Source organism: Rissa tridactyla, chromosome 6, assembly GCF_028500815.1.
Source record: "Rissa tridactyla isolate bRisTri1 chromosome 6, bRisTri1.patW.cur.20221130, whole genome shotgun sequence".
In the NCBI taxonomy this organism is placed as follows: domain Eukaryota; kingdom Metazoa; phylum Chordata; class Aves; order Charadriiformes; family Laridae; genus Rissa; species Rissa tridactyla.
The window spans coordinates 58,084,960-58,106,219 of record NC_071471.1 but is presented as its reverse complement, the minus strand read 5'-3'; the positions used below and the strand labels follow the sequence as shown (position 1 = coordinate 58,106,219).

Genomic DNA, 21,260 nt, shown 5'->3' with positions numbered 1-21,260 from the left:
TAGACTGCGTCTCTGTGGACTCCAGTCAGAGGCTGCATTGGGAGGAAATGATGAGCTTACCACATCTCAGGGAGACACCCACACGTGAAGTCCGCTCTAAATAACAACTGGCCAGCAAGTACTGGCAACAGTCATGGTTTGCTACCACTTTGCACAAGGCCATCAATACTAGAGTTGGGGTGGGTTGGGAAAAATACTAAAACTATAAACAGAGCAGAGGGTATGCAAAGGGAGGAATCATTCACTGTATGCCCCCATAAGGCAAGTCAGGCAAAAGGTATAGAAATAGAACAAAGTGTTTCTTCCTCAGGACACAACACTGAATTGGAAAGGAGCCTACGAAGACCAGAACATTAACAGGTTCAGAAAGAAGAGATGAGCTGCTCACAGAACTAGTCTCTGCAAATATGAAAGAAACACTGGTCTGGATGCAAACTCTAGCCAGGGAAACCCTAACCTCCCCATCACTGGAAGCTGGGAAGGAACATGCAGGAAAGGATCTTTTTGCGCTTGTCTTGTTTCTTACCCTTCTCCCTAGACATCTACCACTGACCACCACTGGACATTAAACGCTGGGGTAGAGGGATGTTGGACTGATCCACCATGGCCAGGAGAATATGAGAAATGCCCACGTTGGTCAAGCCATGGTCTGTCTAGCTCACTGTTTTATCTCCAGCAAGCAGTACTAGCAGATGCTGTTTAGGAAGAACGTGTAAGCTTGAGCAACTTTCTGTGGTCATTCTCTTTGTACTTCCCCAGCATCCACAATTGCCATATTAAGGATTTTAGAGAATGTATCCCCAGCTAGTCCTTCATTACAGACCTGCCAAATCCCTTTCAAAACTGCTGGCATCATCCACCTCTATAACCTTCTGAAGCAGGAAGCTCACTGTACACTGTGTAAAGAAATGCTATCTTTTGTCCATTTTAAAGCAATCTCCTAGTAATTTCAAATGCCTATAGTTCAACTATTGTAGACTATCTGCTGCTAGACCTGCCTATCTGCCTATCTAAGCAGACCTGTCTATCTGCTTCAGACCCTGAAGAGGTTGGTTTATTGCCCCTTCTGAGGCAGGATAATTTGTTGCTCCAAGCTTTAGGCTTCAACCATTCTCAGTCACTCCTAGATCAGTAGGGACCCATATCGCTGGCTTCACTGAAAGAGCCAGAGAGACAACATGGGTCTGAGGACCATTAGGATCTCATAAACCATACTCTGGGAAGCAGAGGACAGAGCCATTGCACAGTGGGAACAGTGCTGTTCACCTGCACTCAATACTACCAGAGTACCTGATATTTTCCACCACATAACAGAGCAGCAAGTCCTTATTCTGCCAGGCTATAAACCTATCCAAAGTGGTCTGCACACAATCCCAGATTGCTCTGAGACCATCAGAAGACAGATGCCAGAGAAACTTTGTTGTTTTTCTAATTTCTGGAGTGGGGTCTCTTGCTTCTCCACTGTCAAAGAGGAGAAAATCCAGGGGGAGTATATGGTTAAGGAAAAAAGGAAAACATGCTATAGGCCACATGTGTTAATCAATACCCCGTGCAAGACAGAAAATAAGAAGAAAGAGTAAGCCTGTTCCGTCAGACAGTCCTGCTCCATCCCCATCCCTCATATAATCACCCTGGACAGATGAAGCAGGTCCCCGAACAAAGCACAGGTGCAAAGCGCAAGACAGCTGCTCCAGGAGGCAGAGACCAAGCACAGCAATAGTAGCAGTTGCTGCTTGACCCAGCTTAGTCTGTAATTGCTTCCTCTGATCAGTTCACTTCTTTCTTTAGTCTCCTTTTTTTTTTTTTCAGGGGTGGGAAGGTACACATACAGATGTACAGATGACCACCAGAGTTCTTTTTGCCCTGAAAAAAATAAGCTGTTGGGTTCTAGTTTGCAAGCCTCTATTCAGCCCCCACACTAATAAATCTCTGGGACTATCAATCACCTTGGTACAGGTCTCTCTCCTCAAAGGAAATGGGCTCTCTCTCTTCATTAGCTGCCTGTGCCTACCAACCATAGCAGGGTCTCATTTCAAGTCCTCTTTGATGGACGGCTAGACTTAGAGGAACATGTACCTCAGTCTCAGAGGAGAAAGAACAAGGATTTACTAATTAGACAGGGCTATGCACATTAAAAGCTGGCTTTAACACATGGCCCCACATTAGCCCCGCATCTGTGAAGCATCAGGATGCCTACAAAGCAGTATGAGTACATCCCACGCACAAGCGTGTGCAGAGAATGGAGCAAGTAGAGCATCATGAACACACAACACCTCTTTAGATCAAGAAAGTGGCTGCAGCAGTTGTGCTTCTTGCAGGTGGGAGGGAAGGTAGAGAAGACATGACAAATCCTAGATAACGAACCACAGAACACACTATAAGCAACACTACACAGAGAGAACAGACTTTCCAATGTGCCTTCCAGTCTGGAGCAGTCTCACACTGCTCTGAAAAGAAACCAGAGGCAACTGAGCCAAGGAAAGAGTCATAGTCTAATTCCACTCCCAACAGAGATGCAGGATGCCAGCTACCCCGGGAAGCTGAAGCTTAGCTACGGGCATGAGACACTCTGGCATGCTGTATTTTAAAGCACATTAGCACACAAGCCAGATGCACAACTGCACATACTGAGTAGAAATTCCCATTCTTCGGCAGAATCAGTCCCCCTTCAAGCCTGACTATCTTCTCATAGTCATTTGCTCCTCTCCAAACTCCAGCCTCTCTGGTCCTGCTCCCATCTCCTCTCTGCCTCCCCCAGTGTTTCAAAAGTAGTTTGCTTCACTAATCTAGAGCCAGACTGATGCATTTGCTCATTTTAAACAGTCTGCCAAGCGTCTTCTGTAAGAACTGAAGTGGCTGGAGAAGGGTGGGATGGGAGACATCGTCATCCTGATGTGTGACAGACCTAATACTTCACATTTCTGAGCCATCGTTTCATTTTTAACAGTATTTTCTCTAGGCCTGAAGATGGACCTAGAGGGCAGTACTAGCTCTGTGTCAAAACGCCAAAATTCAGCAGCAAGGTTTAAGTCAGAGATTTAAGTTTATGAATTCCATAAATTGATATCACCTGCAATGATGTCCTGGACACATGGATGAAAGAGCCCGCCCAGGATGAAGGCACTGCTGCTGTAAACAGCCTCCCACTTTGCTAGGAACCACCTTCTGTGCAGAGAGGACCCTTCCTTCAATAGTTTCCTACAATCCACATTCCTATGCTTATATATTCCATCTCCTGTGCTGGAACAGGAAATTTTGTAGCTGTAGATTGGCAGACCAACATACATTGCATACCACACACCTGAAGCAAGTCTGCTTTTCTTTTTTATTTCTACTTTCCCCCTTTTCCTGAGAGCACTGATAATCCAATCCCTGCTTGGAAAAAAAGAAACTGTCTCTCCCTACTCCTAATCCAGAGATGCAATGCAAAACCTTGTCCCTTAAATTCCCGCTAAGTTATTCTTAGCACCCATTTATATGTGAAGATGCACATATAAAGAACATCCATGCATGGCTGTTTCTCAAGTTGGCATAAGCTATGTGGACCACAAAGCTATCTATGCACAAGCCCCAGTGCAGGCACAAGACATTTCGCTCTGGAAGTCGGCCATTGCCTTCCCGCCTTCCCAGGGATATATCCAAATTCCTGTTGGATACAACAGCTCTGATCAGAGGCACAATCAGACAGACATGCCTTGAATGAGTGCTTTGCACAACATGGACTTGATATACGGTGTAAAGCAGGTTAATCTTAGTCATAAAACACACATCCCTATGCTTCAAACAAACTAATGCATTTTGGATATGGTTTACAAATTTGATTCAGCAAGTACTAGCATCAGAAAGTTACCATCACCTGCAGTCTCCTGTAAACTTTTTAGTTTCCTTCACGAAAACTAGGACTAGCACCTGACTAGCACTTGTGTAACATGCACACAATCATCACTTTCTTCTCCTAATGAACAGCAAACTGGTGCTTTACTATCATTTCTCTTCCTTCAGCAGTCTGAAACCTTCACTCTGATAAATTCAGTCCTTCTCAGTTCTCTCTCAAATATATTTTTTTACTTTTAGAAGAACTGAGGACAGGGGGAAATCCCCCAAAGAGGCCCAGTGCTTCCCTACTTGTAATGAAAACCTGTAATGGAATGCCCTGCACTCCAATTAGGAAGAAATGCTAATTTTCTCCAGTTGAGCACCCCCTCTAGATGTATCTAATTTGTTTCACTGCTTTCATCTCTTCCCTCCATCGCATTTTCATTTAAAGGTTATGATCTGTTTGTGCCCTTCATGCCGTGCCCTGACAAGACACCCCTACGAGAGGTTGCAGGGGCCACGTAGCCCTTCCTAACCCCCTTCCCAAACAAAAACCAAAGCTTTTTTCCCTCCACTGCCTCTTTAAGAAATGCAGAAAGATGAAGGGGAGGAGCAGGGAATTGGGAAGACAATAATTAAAAATAAAAAGTAAGCCCTCTTGCCAGTTGGGTTGTTGGTTGTTTCCAACAAAAGGTGAGAGACCTTTGCACCATGACCAACACCAGTATGAACAGTGCAAGGCAGCTGGGAGAAAAAGCATTATAGAGGTTTGCTACTTCTGCAGATCCATTTTAGGAACAGCTGCCATGCAAGAACACCCTTCTGCAAAACATTTTGAGATGCTGTATTGTTTAGCTCCTTGCAGGGCTGGGGAATACACTCTCTCCCATCTGTAACAGATAAGAGTCTGGTCAGAGGGGACAAGGAAAGTTGGCTTAGCCAAGGAGAAAGTCTCAGAAAAGCTCTTCCCACTCCTCTAAATATATTATGCCCTGTTCTGGGAGTCTGTGTTTTGAAAAGTTCCTTCAGGAGAGCAGAGGCTTGAGCTAGGTAACATGGGCTTTTGAATAGTTCTTCAGGGCATCCACAGATTTGTGCTGCTGTGGTTCTGGCTGGCTGCAGGCAGGCTTGTAAATCCTCAGGGCAGAACCCATCTGGACAGGATGCGTGCCCAGAAAAGCACATATGAGACAGGCATTCAGATCACCATACTGGCACCACACCACTTCCCACAGAAATTTTAAAAGGCATTTTCACCAAAAGAATACTATTAAAAATAAAAAAAAATAAAAATCTTGCCACCAGCCTACCTCTGTTTTCTTCCAACAAGGCCCCCTTGCAGCCTGCCCCAGTATTCTCAAACAAAACAGCATCCATGCAGCTGAACTCAGGGTCTTCCCTACATGCACACTCTGCTCCTAAGCCAAGCCATTCATTAGTTGTGTTCAGCCTCTCCCTCCCTTCACTTCAATTCTCTCCTTCAATTCTTGTCTGTTAGCAAGGAAATCCCTGACCTACACTCTCTAGACACAAGTTTCACCATATATCTGTTGTCAACGCCCTACAAGTTGAAAGCACCCAAAGAACCTCTTAGGAAGCAATGCAGCTAAGTGGTCCCTGACTGAAATGGAGCAGGAACTGCTGGGTTCCACCTGTGGCACAGCCTGGAACAACTGCCCTCTTGGAAAAAGGAGAGGAACAGTTGGCTACATTGCCCAGGCTGAGCACTGAGCAGCCTGTTCTTGACAATAAGATGAAGCTGGAAAAGTACTGCAAGAGTGTTTTCTGTTATTAATAGGCACTTTGCTAATACTGCCCAAGATAGCCAGCTCCCTCTCAGTCATTTCCTGCTGCAGCCACTGAATCACGTTGGTCAGAGAGCTGTATGCTCCATTACAAGCTATTTCCTCTCTACGTTTTCAATGCCTCCAAAAGCTTTTGCAGAAAGTCCTGATGATCCCCCCTTCTGCCCCCCTCTGCAGCGACGATTCCCTCATAACTCCACTTTCTGGGACCACAAACGGGGAGTGGGTAGGAAGCACACAAAGATTTACTCTTCATAGATAGCACCCTTGCCCTTTCCTCCCCCCCAGGCCCCCTCTCTCTCTGGTCCATGCAAACAAACCCCGAGTGGGAAAGAGTATTCGGAAGAGGCCTGTGTCTGGGCCAGCCGCCTTTCATCCAGAAGATGCCCCTTCCCGTTGGAAAATAAAAGCATTGTGTGAAAACATTTTAATATATTCATGCACATTCCTATAGCTCGCAGGAGCGAGCGGGTCCCAGCACCCTCCCCTCCCTGCCTTCCAAATGATTTTCATAGGCAGCGATGCACTGGGAATGCCACCTGTTTTCTCGAATGCCCGCGAGTATGTAAATTGTGGGAATATGCGGGCCAAGCGCTGCGGTTTTATTGTGCTGCAGAAAAGATTTTACTAATTACTTGCCCTAAACTCCAAAGCAGTACGCCTGCTTTTTTACAAAGCAGGAGAGCGGGGAAGGTGGGGGTGGTGGGAAGAGGAGGAGAAAAAAAAAGGGGGGGGGGGGGATAAAAAAAAAAGAGAGAGAGAGTAAAGGGAAAGAGGGAGAAGGAGAGGGAGAGCAATGGATGCATTTCAAAGTTTCTCCAGCAATTGGATGGGGAGGGGGGAAGCTGGGCCCAATGTGAAATCATAGAGGTCAAAGGTGGGTCTCCCTCCCTTGTGAGAAAGTGGTGAATCAGGACGGTTTATCAAACGATCATTTTCTTTTGAAACTGGGAGGCAGCGGCTGGGACAATTCTGCAGATGTGCTTGATGAGTTTGGGACAAAAATGGGCCGCCTCCTCCCCCCCTCCCCCCTTTAAGGTCTCCCATCAGGGGTTGCTTCTCCCTCCACTGCTTCCAGGACCCTCCCCTCCCTTCTTCAGTGGTCAGCTGAGACCCCCACCCACTGATCGCCTTTGTATTCCTGGCCTTTGGACACACTGACAGAGCCCTTTATGAGACCCCAATCAAGACCCCCATGTCACAGGTACCTAGTAGAGATACCAGACCCTTTTCAAATGAGGAACAACAAGGAAAATATGCTGGCCCATTGTCCTAGCACAGCACCAAGGGAGATGAAAGGGACAGGCTGCTCCCTCTCCGCAGACCGCCTGCCAATCAACCCCAGTTATTAAGGTCACGATGTGGAAATTCTTTTGACCTACACCTAATCAAAGATGCACCAGGGCCTTTTGAGACAACATGGGGGAAGGTGGGAGGGCAGGCATCCCCCCGCCCTCCCCACCCATAAATACAGTGGAGCTTCCAAAGAGAATTTAGTAGGAGTTACCCCAGTTAGTGCTGCAGAACACTTGCCCCAAGTACTGCTGGGGCAGCCGAGCTAGGCTCCATGCTTGCATCCAGCCTCAAGAGAGCTTAAATTAAAAGCTGTCCTCATTGAAAAGTTACAGACTGAGCAACATTGGAGGTAGCTCAGAAGTCATAATCGAGGACACTGTGACAAGTACTAAGCATCCTCTTTCCTATTCCCAATAGCTTTGGTTTGCACAGGCTGTGGGCTTCACGAAACATGCTCAGCACTATCCGACACTGGGCCCTGAAGAAGGAAAAACTCAGTGGGCATGAACCTATGAACCTCCAAAAACTGAAGCACCTGGAAAAGTGGATGGATACCAGCAGAGCAGAGCAGACATTCTGAATCCCCCTTGCATTATACAGGATGAAGATACCAAGAGGACTTTGACGGTGGTAGTTCTTAGGACTACGTAGAAATTTCTCAGACAAGAGGAGCTAGGACCCACTTGCAGTGAAAGAGCAATCGGACAGGTGGTAGAAAACAGAGCATGGGTCAGATGGGATCAGAGAAGCACATCCCACCACACAGCTCCAGAGTGTTTGGAATATGGACAAGATCACCTGCCCCTGAAAAGTTGTTCTGTATCACTCGCTGTCTGAGAGTCATCACCACACACACAGTAACTGCACAATACTTCAACCTGACAACAGTGACACAAGAAGTGACAGACTAGTCTGTGGCAGTTCACACAAAAGGGCAAAAAAATGCAAAACCCAGAACAGAAACATTTCCCAGCATATATAGGAGACTTCTGCAAGTGCATGATTTTGAATTAGGTCCTCCAGAAGAGCCAGATGGTACAAATCATGGCCACCACCAGCACAAGCAAGACCAATCTTGAAGAAATAGAAACTTCTGGCACCCCATCCACCACCATACAGGGAATACCCTTCCTGATCCCACTGCCAGCTTGCTGCTCTCATCCTGTTGGTGTCCTTCAAAGCCCATCTGGATCAAGCTCTTAGCGTAAGGCAAGCAAATTTGGGGTGGTGGTAGAGTGAAGACATGAACAGTATGACAGCCACAGCAACAAAGCTGCAGGTTTCATTATGCTGAACACTTCACTCATTTTCCTCTGCCTTTTATCCACTTTTAGCTCACGGAAGACACCAGCTCAGTGCTGCTCAGAGTCCTCCAACTCCCATCAGAGAGCCCACAGAAGATAACAGCCTACCCATGCGGACCAGCTGGGTGGGAGATGAGAAGTAGAAGATCCCAAAAAAGCTTTGGGACAAAGACTCATGTATTTACCTAAATCCTACTATACTGCTTCTCCACTGCAAGTCACTGCCATTCCTGAAACTGTCCCCTTGTTCCTTGGCTCTTACACAATTGTTGAAGCAGGTGGAAGACAGTTTTTTCTTCTTGATGTTAAACCAACTAGTTCCTATACCATAAATTACTTAGCTACAACAAGGTATGGCCTGGTTTAGGCTGTTGTAAGCCAGGATCCAAATGGACACCTCAAATGAGCTATCTCCTGTACTGTTACAATAAGGTGCCATGCTCATGCTCAGAGCAGACATGACTTCAGCGCTGCAGCAAGGAAGACAGAGGCGAGTTCCTTACTTCAGGGCAATATCCTCCACTATCGCCCTCCTTTCAAATGCCAATGGCAGGCTGAGGACCAGCCTCCTGCTGTCCTCAGAGTGAATCAACACTCCTTTAGAGGGGCTAGGCTGCTATCTTAGGACACTACAGCTCCACTTCCCACCTCAGGGCATGAGCTCACATCCTCTGAGTGACACCTCCGGCCTCATCTGGGAGGAGTAACAGTGGAAGATGAGCCTGGTTAGAGGCATCTGCACCTGGGGCTCTCACCGTGCAAGAAAGGTCCATCCCTCTCTGTCCCTCCCCGCCCCCAAAAGCAACCCTTTGAAAGGCAGGGGAGGGAACAGACACCACTCTAATTGTAGGAGTGAAACCCGGCATCCTCCTGCCCATCTACCTTTGCACTCCGTTTCTGATTCTCTTTGAACCTCTGGTACAGCTTGTCAGGTCGCTGCCCTCCTGAGAGATCAGAAAAAAAAAATACAGCAGTGATTACTATTGTACACTGATTTGCAAGCTGGAGAGAGAGAGAGAGAGAGAGAGAACAGCCTCCATGTGTCAGGCTATGAAAGGGCTGTGACTGAAGCGGCCTGAAAAACAAACCCTTAATTTAAATGTTAATGAAAGTGCTGAAGAGACATCAGAGGCTTTCGTTTCTCTACAAGGAGCAGAATCACCGGGTCTAGAATTTATGGCCCCCTTCACCTCCCCTCTCCCCTTCTCTGCTCCATCAGCCAGAGAAGTTAGGAAAGGAAAAAAAACCCTAATTTTAACATTAACTCCACACTTCCACCCTGGGATGCAATTGCTAAATTATCTGTTGGCAGGACACTGATCAAAGGTGGAAAAACAAAGGCACGCTGCACAGCCGAGTAAAGGTAAACAGCAGCCAAGGTCTGGTGAAGTTACCTTCTCCCTCTGCGAATTTAAAAAGCAAAGAGAAAACAATTGCAAACTGGAAATAGAAACCTCAAATCATAAGGCTGCCAGCCCCCTCAACTAAGTTTCTTCTGTCACATCGATTAAACAAGATGGGTTCTCCTGTGCAAACCAAGCAGCGCAAGAAAGATGCTTCCCCTAAGCTTTCCAAGACAGACTTTCCCCTCAAGCAAGGGGAAAGATGAGAAAAAACTGCAGGGGGAGGGAAAAAAAAAAAATTCAATATGTATCACAGCTCCACAGGATTAGAAACAGATGTCTGGGTTCTAACTCAGTTAGCTACTGCCTCCCAAAACCTGCTCACCTGCCCACAACCACTAGTGAGCCAATTCACAGAGTCACAGAAAATATATATATTAGCGTATTGGCCAAAAGTGACAAAAAGGGAACAAGTCATCAGTCGCATGAGCTTTAGATGGCAAAGGAAAGAAACTGAAGTGAAGAAAGGTAAGTTGCAGTTTTTTAACTTACAGAAGTGTTTGCACATGTGTTTTTTTCTAGAGGACAAGGAAAAGGGACATGTATTTTCACGTGTTCACCCATGTGAAGAAGACCAAATACAGTCATTATCACAAAATTAAAGAAGGTAAAACAAAGTCTTCTTCCTCCCAGCATCAAGGGAACAGTCAGGGCACATGGATAAGACACAGGTGTCATTTTAGCTTCAGAGGGGAGAAACTGATACTCATTTCCTGCTCTTCAGCTTGAGGGTGAAAGAGCACCAAATCAGCGATGACTATATGACACGTATCTAGAAACCTGCATCCAGATCACTCTCTGAGGTCTGTAAGAGATGGTAGTTAACGCCACCACTAACTCTGCAAGTCCACCCTGGGATCTCACAGTTGAGCAGGTTCTTCCTGCCCCTGCTTAAGAAACAGCTGCAGGTCAAAGTCCCCTCTCAATTATTCAAACCAACCAGGCTCTACGGAGATCCCCAAGGACCGCAGAGCTGTTGCTGCCTGCTATTTTGCTGGCAATGCACAAACCAGAATAAAACCCAGTTACTTGTCCCAAGTCCTAGCGGACTCAGAGAGGTTGTCTGTGCAAAGCTAGGTCAAAAGAGAGCACCACTACAGCCAACAGTTCATCTTGATATGCAGTAGGGGATATCTGCTGATAAAAGTGGAGCACTAACTGCTGCGCCTCAAGGCTTCAACTGTACAGATAAAACCACTGCAAAGTTGCTCTGACTCAAGTGGGTTGTTTTGCTCTAATGCAATCGGCAAGATCAGATTGTTTCACTTTCACAAAAAGTTTCCAGATAACCATTAAAAAGAAGCCCTCAAAATTAATCATTTTGATTGTTCCCAATGGAAGAGAGGTCCATTCAGGCAAGGTGCCCATCAGTAACCCTTCTCTTCCTTCCTGTCCCCAGCAAGTTTTGGGTATGTTTTACAGTTTGTCTGAGATTGTCCACAGCGGTAGAGGTCTCCCCAGATATTACTTCCCCATAATATTCCATGGGAGAGGCAATTAGGTTAACAGAGATTTAAATTAACATGTTAAAATAGAGGAGTCCGGTCTTAACTACAACACCGCATAATCAGAAAAGATAGAGCAAGCCTAGCTTTTTAAATTCAACCACTCACAGAACTACTCATTTTCCTTTAAATTAAACATTTGATGCAGATAGCTTTGGTACAAACTTTCCTCCTCTCTGGAGAAAACCTGCACTTCAGCAAGGCAACATTTGCAAGAAGTAGTCATGTACTGCAGTAGACCAATGACACAGCTGGAAAAGGAGAGACTGTCTTTTGGGCTTCCACACACAAAGCACATCACTGCCACAATAGGGGGCATTACGGTTGCCTAATGTTGCCCCAAATTGCACCAAAGTTCTCCTAGCTCTCCATCTATAGTTGCACATTGAAAAACCATTTTTGTGCCTCCAGCATCTCTTTTCTTAGTTTAAAATTCGTCACACTGAATACAACATGGGAAGCTCTCATGACAAATATTTTAAAATCTAAATAGGACATGCCAGTGGCCAGATCCAGCAGGAGAAGCCAGCTTAGATTTGAATACTTTTTTTAATCCAACACCAAAGAATTTCTGAATCCAAGATTAATAATGAATTTAACATTAAGGTCCACTTTTTTCTTTCCCCTCCAGTTTACAAGCTTCTCTATCATTAGGGGAAAAAAAAACTGCAACAAATTTTCCCCTAAATAAAGGAACATTTCAGCAGTACAACGTATATCATTAGCCTTATGTTTCTGCAGCCATAAATGCCAGGCAATTGGACCTCATTTTCTCCATAAACCTATCCCTCAAATTAAACAGTGTACAGTGGTCACTTCTCTTCCCTGGCTACTGCCACCTCAGGGAATCACAAAGCATGAAGGTGCCACTATTCCACTAGAAACCCCTGGGTTTGCCTCACTTTGCACATTTGAATTGGTCCACTGCACTCAGGCTTGCCCTGGTCCCTGAGCACACATAAGTCACTGCAGTAAGCACCAGTAAATGAAAGTTTAACATCTGCATGACGCAGAGTTCAAAAGGCAAATGAACTCAGGGGGAAGGGGATTACAGCAGCTAGGAAACATGGTTAAGGTACACAGCCTCTCTGCAAGTACAGCATTTTACTACTCCATGGAGAAGGACAGCTTTGGAGAACAATTAAAACAATTGCCAGAGCAAGCTGAGGCACCCTTAAGTATCCTATTTTAAGGATATAAGGATACTCTCAAACTCTTCTCTAGTCTCTGATGTGACAAGCAATGTGGGACCTGCTGTTCCAAGCACACTGACCAGCAGAGCTATGCAGAAGAGTTGCTGAAAACCCAGAAGAAACACAATGCCCTCTCCATCCCCACTACCCTGCAGGGCACTGTTAGAGATCCCCAAAGCAATGAAGCTCCAACAACACATATGGATGTGAATCACGGAATCACGGAATCACGGAATCTTCAGAGTTGGAAGGGACCTCTAGAGATCATCTAGTCCAACTCCCCTGCTAGAGCAGGGTTGCCTAAAGCACATCCCTCAGGGCTGCATCCAGGCGGGTCTTGAAAATCTCCAGAGAAGGGGACTCCACCACCTGCCTGGGCAGCCTGTTCCAGTGCTCTGTCACCCTCACTGTAAAGAAGTTTTTCCGTGTATTTGAACGGAACTTCCTATGTTCTAGCTTGTGCCCATTGCCCCTTGTCCTGTCGTTGGGAACCATTGAAAAGAGCCTGGCTCCGTCCTCCTTAAACCCACCCTTTAGGTACTTGTAAACATTAATCAGGTCCCCCCTCAACCTTCTCTTCTCCAGGCTAAAGAGTTCCAGCTCTTTCAGCCTCTCCTCATAAGGGAGGTGCTCCAGTCCCACAATCATCTTGGTTGCCCTTCGCTGGACTCGCTCCAGTAGTTCCCTGTCCCTCTTGAACTGGGGAGCCCAAAACTGGACACAGTACTCCAGTTGTGGCCTCACCAGTGCAGAGTAGAGGGGGAGAATGACCTCCCTCGACCTGCTGGCCACAGTCTTCCCTATGCAGCCCAGGATGCCATTGGCCTTCTTGGCGACAAGGGCACACTGCTGGCTCATGGATAATTTGCTGTCTACCAGGACCCCCAGGTCCTTCTCCTCAGAGCTGCTTCCCAGCATGTCCGCCCCTAACCTATACTGGTGTTTGGCATTCTTCCTTCCCAGGTGCAGGACCCTACACTTGCTTTTGTTGAACCTCATTAGGTTCTTCTCTGCCCAGCTCTCCAGCCTGTCCAGGTCACGCTGGATGGCAGCACGGCCCTCCGGAGTGTCGGCCACCCCTCCCAGCTTGGTATCATCAGCAAACTTGCTGAGGATACACTCTGTCCCCTCATCTAGGTCATTAATGAATATATTGAACAAAATTGGTCCAAGTATTGACCCCTGAGGGACACCACTCGTCACAGGCCTCCAACTGGACTCTGTGCCGCTGATCACAACCCTCTGGGTTCTGTCACTCAGCCAGCTCTCGATCCACCTCACTGTCACCTCGTCTAGCCCATACTTCCTCAGCTTCCTAATGAGGATGTTATGGGAGACAGTGTCAAAAGCCTTGCTAAGGTCAAGGTAGATGACATCTACGGCTCTCCCCTCATCCAGCCAACCCGTTATAACATCATAGAAAGCTATCAGATTGGTCAGGCATGATTTGCCCTCGGTAAATCCATGCTGACCACTTCCAATAACTTCCTGTTCCTCTATGTGTTTGGAGACGACATCCAGAATGAGTCGCTCCATTACCTTCCCAGGGACAGAGGTGAAGGCAATTCCATGGCTGAAAAGATTATACAAATGACTAAGCACAATTTTCTCCTGCACATTAAGAGAAGATCGGGTACTTTTGGTACCCTTTTACCGCCTTTTACCCTACTTAATCTCCCTTGCAGGCATCATTCTGTTTGCAGACCCTCCAAGCACCCAGCCCAGCATCACTCCACAAAGAGCAAGGAGGGCTTGTCCCTAGCTCAGCACATCTGCAGGAGGATCTCTGTAGTGAAACAGGGAAACTGCGGACAAATCAAAGCAGACTACCCAAGAAAGATGCCTGAAGCCAGAGGAACTGCACTTCAAGAGCACAAGTCTCTGAAGCTTAGTTTGGGTGCACAGGCTCATTGGAGTAGCAGTCTAGCAAAGCAGGGCTGCAGCAGTGTGGGTCAGGAGCACATGTGATACTTTCTAAGGAAGCTTCACACAGAGGGAGATGTCACTGAAAAGCAAGAAGAAAAGTTTCAGTCCTGCCCATTAACGATTGAGGTTCAGTAAGAATATAACCCTGAGTACTCTAGAGTCTTAGTCCTGGCAAACCTCCAGGCCAGGAAACTGCAGCCTCTCCAAAGCACTTTCAAATGGCTAGAGCTAGCTCCTACCCCACTGTGCACAACTGCTTTGAGCTGTTCCTGAGGTCTATGTGTTCATAATAGAGAAAGCTGGTGGGTTCTCAGCAACAATGAACCAAAATACTTAGGTATTGGTGCCTGATTCTACAGCAGTTCTACACCCACAGAACTGTCTATTCTTATGGAGGAGCTCTCAGTTTACACCAGCACAGGTGAGAAGGAGGAATCAGGAGGGCACATCAAATGTTAAGGAGGAAGTGGAGGTTATAGGCCATGTTCAGCCTCACTGAGGAACAAACGCATCCAAGCTCTGGCAAGAAGAATGGGGGCTGCAAGGGAGGAAAAGCTTCACACACAAGTGCATAGGGAATGAACACAGGTGAAATATGGGCTCTTGCAAGTAAAACAGAAACCACAGAGCTCCCCAAAGAAGACCTTGCTAGAAACCAGATATTATCTTTTTGATACTCACCCTCATTAGACAGCAAGCAATAAAACCTATTAGTGAAAAATTCATCTCCTCTGCCCCTTGCCCTGGCCCTCCCCCACCACATGCCCTCCTGCTCTGATCCTCTCTCTCTTCTAGGATGGCTGCGATTTGTTCTGAGAAGCGACAGGTTTATAGGTTAGCCGACACCTTCTCTCTGTGGAATTTTAATTAACTTCTCCCATCGTCAATATGTTAAGGAGCAGGGTTCCCATTATATGAGGTCAGCAGCGTGTTTCAGGCCCTGCTATATCAGCCGTCAAATTGAAGAATTAATGACGTGGCTAATTGGCTTTAATTCTCCAAACACCCCCCTCCCCAAAATATGGAGGGGTAAGGGGGGATGGTAGGGTGGGCTAGCGGGGGAGGCTGGTACAGTCCACAGTCTCATTAAAAAAAAAAAAAAAAAAGAAAAGAGTGCACACAATTTAAGCCCACTTGTTCATGGGGTAGCTGTTCCACCACCTCCCATTTATCACCCTGCAGGGAGGAAAGGGGGGGTGGGGAGACAGTGGGTAAATATTGTGACAGAGAGTGTGCACAAGCGTGCACACCAGGGAGAGGAACACTGTCCTGACAAGAGGCCACCTCAGTAGGTCATCACTTAGGAGTAGGAAGCAGTATGCCACTGGGCTCTAACCAGCCATGGTGCTAAAGAGAGAGCCTGTCTGCTAGAAGAGGGACCCTTGCAGCACAGAAGACAGCAAAGGGCTTCTATCTAACATCTTGCAGCAGCATTAACGCACGTGGCACTTCTTCAAAAACACTATCTGGTCTGAAACACTTGGAGCAATGGGATGAGGGAACAGCAAAATCATAGTGGGCCTCAAGGGTCATTTCCCTGATAATGCCATTAGCTCTGCTGCCTGCAAAACAAGCTTGGAAATCTAATGAGGACAGCAGTTGTGGAAAGCATTTTGTTTTTGCGCGAGCCTAAAATTCACTAGTTGCAGTCATCACATGGGCAGCAACAATAGGTCGTCTTCCCCCACTCCCTTGAGGAAGAATCTCTCTTGCACGCAGAAGACCAGCTTAACAGTGAACCAAAGAGACAGATCGTTGCTGGCCAGTGTAAGATTTTAACAGCAAGAGTTTAAGTTTCTCAGATTTTCACTTCCTCAAGAACAGGAGCATTTTGAAGAACACCCTGGAAGACACTGGTGCAGGTACTGCTCTTGCCTCCCAAGCTGAAGTTGTAGCATCACAGACACACTAGAAGCACAGGGCTACAGGCAATAGAGGCTAGAAAAACCTCATCCCTGAACTCCACTTCCATCTTTCCCAGTTCAGCATGCTCAAAGAAAACCAAGCTCTAATCACCACACACAGCTCCCAAGCAGGGACATTTCTTTTTCCTCTCCTGCCAGAGAATGTGAATACAAATTGGCATCTTTTCAGTACAAAAGACCTCAAGAGAATCTGGCTCATTGCTTCAAATTAGCAAGTCAGAGAGTTTGCTCTACAAGTAAGAATGAGCAGGTCCCACCTGAGAGAGTAACAGGATTGCAGGGCCATTTTCACAGCCTCTTTATGAGTGGATCACTCTACTGTTATGGGGAACAGAGACCACACACTCTTCTCTGAGCTCCTGCTGCAGGCACAAGCATCTAATCAGCCTCCACCCAAATCAAGTCCCTGAAGTGTCACACTAGTGCCTCAGAGAGATTTGTGGACACACAGTCTATTCAGCGCCTTTACTTCTCTCTGTTGGAAATTGGGAATAAAGAGATCTCAGTTACCTTAATAGTGGGCTGATAGCAATGGACCACACTCGATCCTCTGTCTGCACTGTATGTAGACACTGCCCAACTCTGCCCGCGGACAGGGACCAAACCTAAGGAGAGAGATGCATGTTATGCCACATCACCCAGAAGGTAGGATGCACACTGCTAATGTTGTGCTGGAAGAGCTGCTAAAACTGCCACGCACACCTTCCCCAAGATCCTCTCCCTGAAATTCCACTACTTATTTTTGAGGAGCAAAGCCTCCAGTCACTGGCAGAAACAAGCACTTAAAGTTACACAAAGATTCAGCTTATGAGTATGATCTTCCATCCCACTGGTAAAAGAGAGAGCATACCCATCACCACATGCTCTCTAGGGCAGCACTCAACACAGAGACTTCTCATCTTCCATAGCTAATTAAATAAGAAGTGGGATTTGTTCAAATCTCTGCTGTTCTCTTGAACAGTGTGGGAAAACTTTGTACCATCTCTGAAAAAATTCCATTCATATTATCTATAAAATCAATCATTCACTATCCTGTAAAATAGTTTTTTGGGTTTATTTTTTTTGGGGTTTTTTTTTTTTTTTTTTTTTTTTTTTTTTAATAAACCTACTCCTTTTGACAAAGTTTCTTAAGTGTACCCCAGGCTATTTTCAAACAGGCCCTCCTTGCTCACCTACAATGTGAGAGAATCTCTTCCCTTCCCCACCTGTGCATACATGCACATCCCTTTCCACCAGTTCACCACACACATCCCTTTGTTTCTGGCTCTTAATAAAGCCTTCCAGATTCTTGCTGGGGCTTCTGCTTGTGGCCTTCATTTTCTCCACCTTGCCTTCATTCTGGGCCCACAGGACTCGAGCCCCTCAGTTCTCCGTAACCAACCCCCAATGTTTCACTTCAAGACTTCAAAGCTGGGAGTGCCCTATTTGTTTGTTTGTTGATAATGCCCAGGATTGCAGGCTATTCTTGTCAGCGGGGAATTTAGCACCTAGTGTCAGCAAAAGCAGTAGAAAAGCTTAACTCTTTTAAGGCAACCCTATCTCCTACAGGTTAAAAATATTGCTCAGAGCACACTATCTGGTGCCTATCACACAGGAATGTACATTAGCAGCTCTTCAGGGCTTAGGCCTAATCAACACTCAGCAGAGCCCTCAATAGCTTAGATGCTTAGAGCCCCTTTAAAAGGCTGGTAGGGATTCCCTTCCACCCTCCAAGAGTCACATTCACGCAAACAAGACAGCCTACAAAAGAGATGATAAAAAATAAGAGGCGAATATCCCTAGAGACTATGCTGTGGGGAGCACTGGGTGGGCAAGATCGCACACCAGCTCCAAGAAAAACAGCCTTAAATTCCCCTCTGGCCTTCAGGAATTTGTTCTCAAGGTCGGGGAGTTCTGTCCTCCAGCTGCCAGGGAAGCAGCATGAAGGCACTATCCCAGCAAAGAGGCTCCACAGAACAGAGAGGAGCAGCCCCTGCTTAAGTGTGACACAAAGCAGCATCGAGGCCTTGCTCCCAGAAGACAAGCAGCATCCCCAACAGTAACCTTTGCACCAGAACACTGCTCTGCTTAGGAGTGATTTTTACCCAGAAGTACACACATACAGAGCGACAAAACAAAATAGATAGTGTTATGCTGCTCAGCAGCCTGTCAGTTAGTTACCCATTTCCACACACTTCCTATAAAACCTCGAAAGACACATTTAAGTCTTTCTTTGTCCCAGCTTCCCCTCTTGCAAAACAGGAACAGAAGTTTTTCCTCTTCACTCCATTAATGCTCTATGATATGTACCAGGGACCAAGAGTATCCATCAGTCTACTCTGAAAGCCAAAGCTTTCAACATACAGCAACCACTTCCAACAATGAAACAAGTGGTTGCAAAGATGCTACAGGTACTGCATCATGCTAGCAGGACAAGGGTGAAACACCTACATGGAGTTTTCTAAACTACTAAAATAGAGCTCATTACAGCTCAGGAGAACAAGTCTCCAGGTCTGTGTAGGAACACTGCACTGCCAATCAGATCCAGAAGGACAAAAAACAACGCCTTGCCTCAAAAAGAAATAGCCAAAAATTATGTGACAGGATTCAGTGATGCCAACTGGAAGAGAAAAATAAAAATGGGAGCTAACAGTATTCATAGACTAACTTCACTCCTGGTTTGCAAACCAAGAACCATTAAAAAATTAAATAAATAAATTTTTTAAAAAATGACACCAAAACCCACAAATAAACAAACCACAACCCCATGAATTTGCAAAAGACGTCATGCTATCTCTTAAAGTGATCAAATATACAACAGGGAGCATGTGAAGCAACACTGTATCACAAATCAAGGATGTGCTTGAGATACATATGGCAAGTTTCAGACTAACTGGCAGGGATCTCCATTACAGTGTTAGACAGATGTTTTGCTTCTTTCACTGTACATCAGCTGCTGCCTTCTGCATTTCCTAGTTTAAACCAACAGCTGATGTCATAAAGTACTGCCAAATCTCTTTGCTAAAAGCTTGACACAGCAACCATCTTTTCAGAGACACAAACCTACGCCAAGGTACCCAGCACTCCTCATGCAGACATACAAGATAGGGCTCACAAAGTGTTCTGCTGACACTTAAACACCCATGACACAGGACCTCTGAGGTCACTTCTGCAGCAGCACCTGCAGCTGCTGGAACTTTACTGCTCACCTTCGCTGTTCTGTCTCGGGAGCCACTGACAATGAGGCCACTTTGGAAGTCCACACAGTTCACCTCCTGCTCATGTGCAGAGAACTTGACGCTGTAGGAGCCATGGATCTTGTGAAGGACAATATTTCCATCTCTGAAAAACAAATCCCCAGGCAGGGAGTCTGTATCAGCTGCATGTCCCTTGGACCTTCCATTAGTGCTTAGGAGTGCCACAAAAAGACCAAGACTAATCTCTCAGGAGAGCTGAAATTCATGGAGCATTATTAACCCTCCACTCCTCGCACATCACCTGTTCTCTTGCAATCCCACATCTGGCCAGTCAAAGCCTGATCTGCCACACATGACAATTTTCCTGGCTATCTTTCCCCCTCCACTTCGTGTTAAGCTGCAGAAACTAGCAGAGTAGCCATTCCTCCTCCTGCTGCTTCGAGCTTGCCAGAATCCTGGTTGGATGCTGAATGGCTGGAGTAAGGGAACAAGTGAGAGGTCATTCTCACCCACGTCCAACCTCAGCTTTTCATTCATTTCAGAGCAGCCGTGCAGGGTATTGTGCTTTGAATTAACTACAACGACATTTAGACTTTTTTCAACCAATACAGTTACTGGAATTTTAAACGCATACCTTCATTTTCACATGAATTTTGGGCTACAGTTCACCAGGGAGAGTCTCAAGATAGTCACAGCAGACAGCCATGCTTGCATTTCCCAATTGTGTGCTTAAGTGCTCTGTATATTAATAGCTAAAACTTTATAAATAACAGTTCTGTCATTTGCTGTAATTGAAAAAGGCCAGTCAAATGCAAAATTAATTGGAGGAGTGTGCGTGTGCTGGAATGCTTGGCAGTTTTCCTCCTTTCCACAATTATATCAGTAGGTCTAATAAACATATACTTGTCTCTAGAAAGCTTTATGCACCACGGCAGTCCCAGCTAAGCAGCAGTTCTGAATATCAAAACACAGTCTAGCTACCCAGGCTCTAACAGGGAAAGAAATCAAAATCGCACATCAGTCAATCCCAATTCAACAATTCTGTCGACATCTACACAAGTTCAGAAGAGAAAAGGACACTTTATAAGGTCAACAGCATGAGACTCAGCTCCTCCACTGCTGTAGTAGAAGCTTTTTCAGGCCAGAACGAAATCATAACAGAGGAAACAGCAGCAGTTGAACACAGCCAAGTGTGAGGATAGTGCGTAGCAAGACTGACCCCTCTGCACTGGGCTGGAGTTACAGAAAACCTTTCCAACTTCACTGCCACACTCCTTGGGCTCCTTCATTCACCCAACTTACCCCCCTCCACTGACGATGTGGGAGTTGACAAGAACAAAGCGACATACATCCTCCTGGTGACCAGAGAAGATAGCTTGAGGGTGACGCTGCAAACCTGCACCGTCTGGACAGAGCCGGTAAGCCTGGATGTTCTCCGCTTGAGACAGATAGAGATACTCGCCATCCAGCTCCATCCAGGGCATCAAACTGGAAACGGACAGCAGGTTGGGGGAGTGAAGGGGTGGGGAGAAGAGAAGAAAACAAAAAAAAAAAACCTTACACACAAAAAGAAAAAAAAAGATTGCATATGTAAACATATCAACAAAAGCAAATGCCCACTCAAGAAAACTGTGAAGCTGGGGCTTCTAGTCACATGCAACAGCAGGGCTTAATATAGTAACAGAGTTAAGAAGCAAAGCTTCTCCAGCAACATACAAAGCATATTGCATCGCTGGCATTTTTCTAACGAAGAGCTGAGGAAAAGGAAGCATGGAATCTCTGAAAGAGAAGATGACCAAGAGTCTAGTGAGTTTACATAGGAAATACTTAAGGCTCCCTGACCGCTCTTCATGAGCCCTATACTTTTTAAGAAACTAGAGTATCAGGCATTTGTGAGCTACACCAAGCATT

At 46.1% G+C, this 21,260-nt stretch overlaps 1 protein-coding gene across 2 annotated transcripts in view; it reads right to left on the bottom strand.

The window, feature by feature from the left end:
• The window catches only part of FBXW4 (F-box and WD repeat domain containing 4), a 67,144-nt gene that overhangs the window by 32,440 nt on the left and 13,444 nt on the right, over positions 1-21,260 (bottom strand). For both annotated transcript variants that reach the window (XM_054206328.1, XM_054206327.1), the window contains exons 3-5: positions 20,652-20,837; positions 19,362-19,494; positions 16,684-16,778 (exon numbers count right to left, since the gene is read on the bottom strand). In XM_054206328.1, the coding sequence (XP_054062303.1) occupies positions 16,684-16,778; positions 19,362-19,494; positions 20,652-20,837 (414 nt within the window). The remainder of the gene's footprint in view (positions 1-16,683; positions 16,779-19,361; positions 19,495-20,651; positions 20,838-21,260) is intronic.